General features: G+C 68.5%; 1 protein-coding gene across 1 annotated transcript in view; it reads left to right on the forward strand.

Annotated features, from left to right (window-relative positions):
- The first annotated feature begins 354 nt into the window (after window positions 1-354).
- The window catches only part of TSNARE1 (t-SNARE domain containing 1), a 22,191-nt gene continuing 20,935 nt past the window's right edge, over window positions 355-1,610 (forward strand). Inside the window, exons 1-2 of the mRNA XM_010858816.1 lie at window positions 355-533; window positions 973-1,287. Coding sequence (XP_010857118.1) covers window positions 355-533; window positions 973-1,287 — 494 coding nt within the window. The remainder of the gene's footprint in view (window positions 534-972; window positions 1,288-1,610) is intronic.

Raw genomic sequence — 1,610 nt, forward strand, 5'->3', positions numbered from 1 at the left:
CTGGCCTTGGAGCTGGGTCGTTGGCCCCCAGCCTGGGCTGTGTCCAGGCGCCCCTTCCAGCCTGGCATCCTGTGGTGTCCTGCTGGCCGGCCGCTCCCTCCTCCGGGGCCTGGGGACTTTGTCCTGCGGGCAGGGCTGCGTTGCTGGGGCGTTCTCTGGCACCCCCGCTTCCCCTGGTGCCCAGGGGGCAGGATCTGGGCAGTCCAGGGACAGACAGCTCCCTTCAGGCTGTTTCAGGGGGCTGACATCCAGGGTACAGCCCGGCACCACTGTGAGCCGGGGGCTTGAGGCAGAGGAGGCCGGCCACCCGGGTGGGCGGTCACGGAAGCTGCTCCGGAGAAGGCCTCCTGGGGAATGGGCATCCCTCCCTGGAGTCTGGCTGGCAGTTTTGAGGTGGCCCGGGGCTCCTCCTGGGCACCCTGGCTCAGCGGCATCCGCCGGCCCCCCGGCCTGGCCCTGCTGCAGCTTCCGCCCACCTGCTGGGCTGCCAGCAGCTCTGCTCCTCCCCCCGTGGCTGCCCTCTGCCTGGCCTCGTGATGTGGGCACTCTGGTGGAGAGGTCGGCCGTGAGCTGGCTGTGCAGGGTGGGCGGGAACAGTGGACGGGAGCCGAGGGTGCAGCCTGGCGCAGGGCAGGTGGGGGGCGCGGTGGGAGCCCCAGGGGTCCGCGCGCCCAGGCCCTTGAGGCCCAGAGCCCTGCCAGGGGGCCCAGGCAGCAGGTGGAGGACGCGCTCTGGGTGTCCTCTGGCCGGGCTGGCTCTGTGGTCCCTGCGGTGGGTGGCCTCCATCTCCCAGTCTCCGAGCAAAAGCACAGGCCGTGGGAGACCGCAGGCTAGATGAGGGGCAGGCTGGGGGTCTTCCCTCCATCTCAGACCAGGACTGCTCACGACCCCTCAGCTGCCTGGACGTTGGTGGCAGCCCCTTGGCCTGTTTCTGCCCCTCAGGTGACCTGTGCTGTTGGCTGGTCACTGCAGTCCTGTCCAGCTGCCCGCCTGCGACCAGGCGCTGGGTGCACCCTCGGCCCAGTGGGTGCCTAGAGCTGCCCGCAGCCTCCGCCTATGGCCGAGGGACCGCCTCACACCGGATGCCCCTTCTGTCTTCCCAGGGCTGCCCTGCCCCTTCCTCCAAGCTGTGGCTCAGAGGCTTGGCCCCTGCTCCCTGCTCCCGCTTGAGCTCTGCGGACCCCCAGGGTCTGTGAGAGCTCCTGTGGGAGCCCTTGCCACCCACACGGCCAGGTTCCTGGGGCCAGCCCTCCTGCCCACACTGGATGCGCGCCTGGCGCACGGCGGGTGCGGCGGGTGCACGGCTGTCCTGGCCCCTGCCCGCCCCGAGCCTCTTGGCTGCGCAGGACAACGCTGGGGCCCTGGGTCTTGTCAGCTCAAGCCAGACACCCGTGCAGCTGTGTTTCCAGGCCAAGCCTGCTGGAGGAGGATTTCACTGGGATTTTGCAAATTAAGCTTTAATGTTTTAAAAGTTTCCACGCATGAAGTTTAGAGAGAGAAGGAGCGCTGTGTGGTTTATTCAGGGAGAAGTCCCCCGACCCCTGCCAGTCACCTTCCTGCCATCCCATGGCTGCTGTGGGTCGTCTGGGAGGCCGCCGACACCCGGGATA

Source organism: Bison bison, unplaced genomic scaffold (assembly GCF_000754665.1).
Source record: "Bison bison bison isolate TAMUID 2011002044 unplaced genomic scaffold, Bison_UMD1.0 scf7180017864444, whole genome shotgun sequence".
Classification (NCBI taxonomy): Eukaryota; Metazoa; Chordata; class Mammalia; order Artiodactyla; family Bovidae; genus Bison; species Bison bison.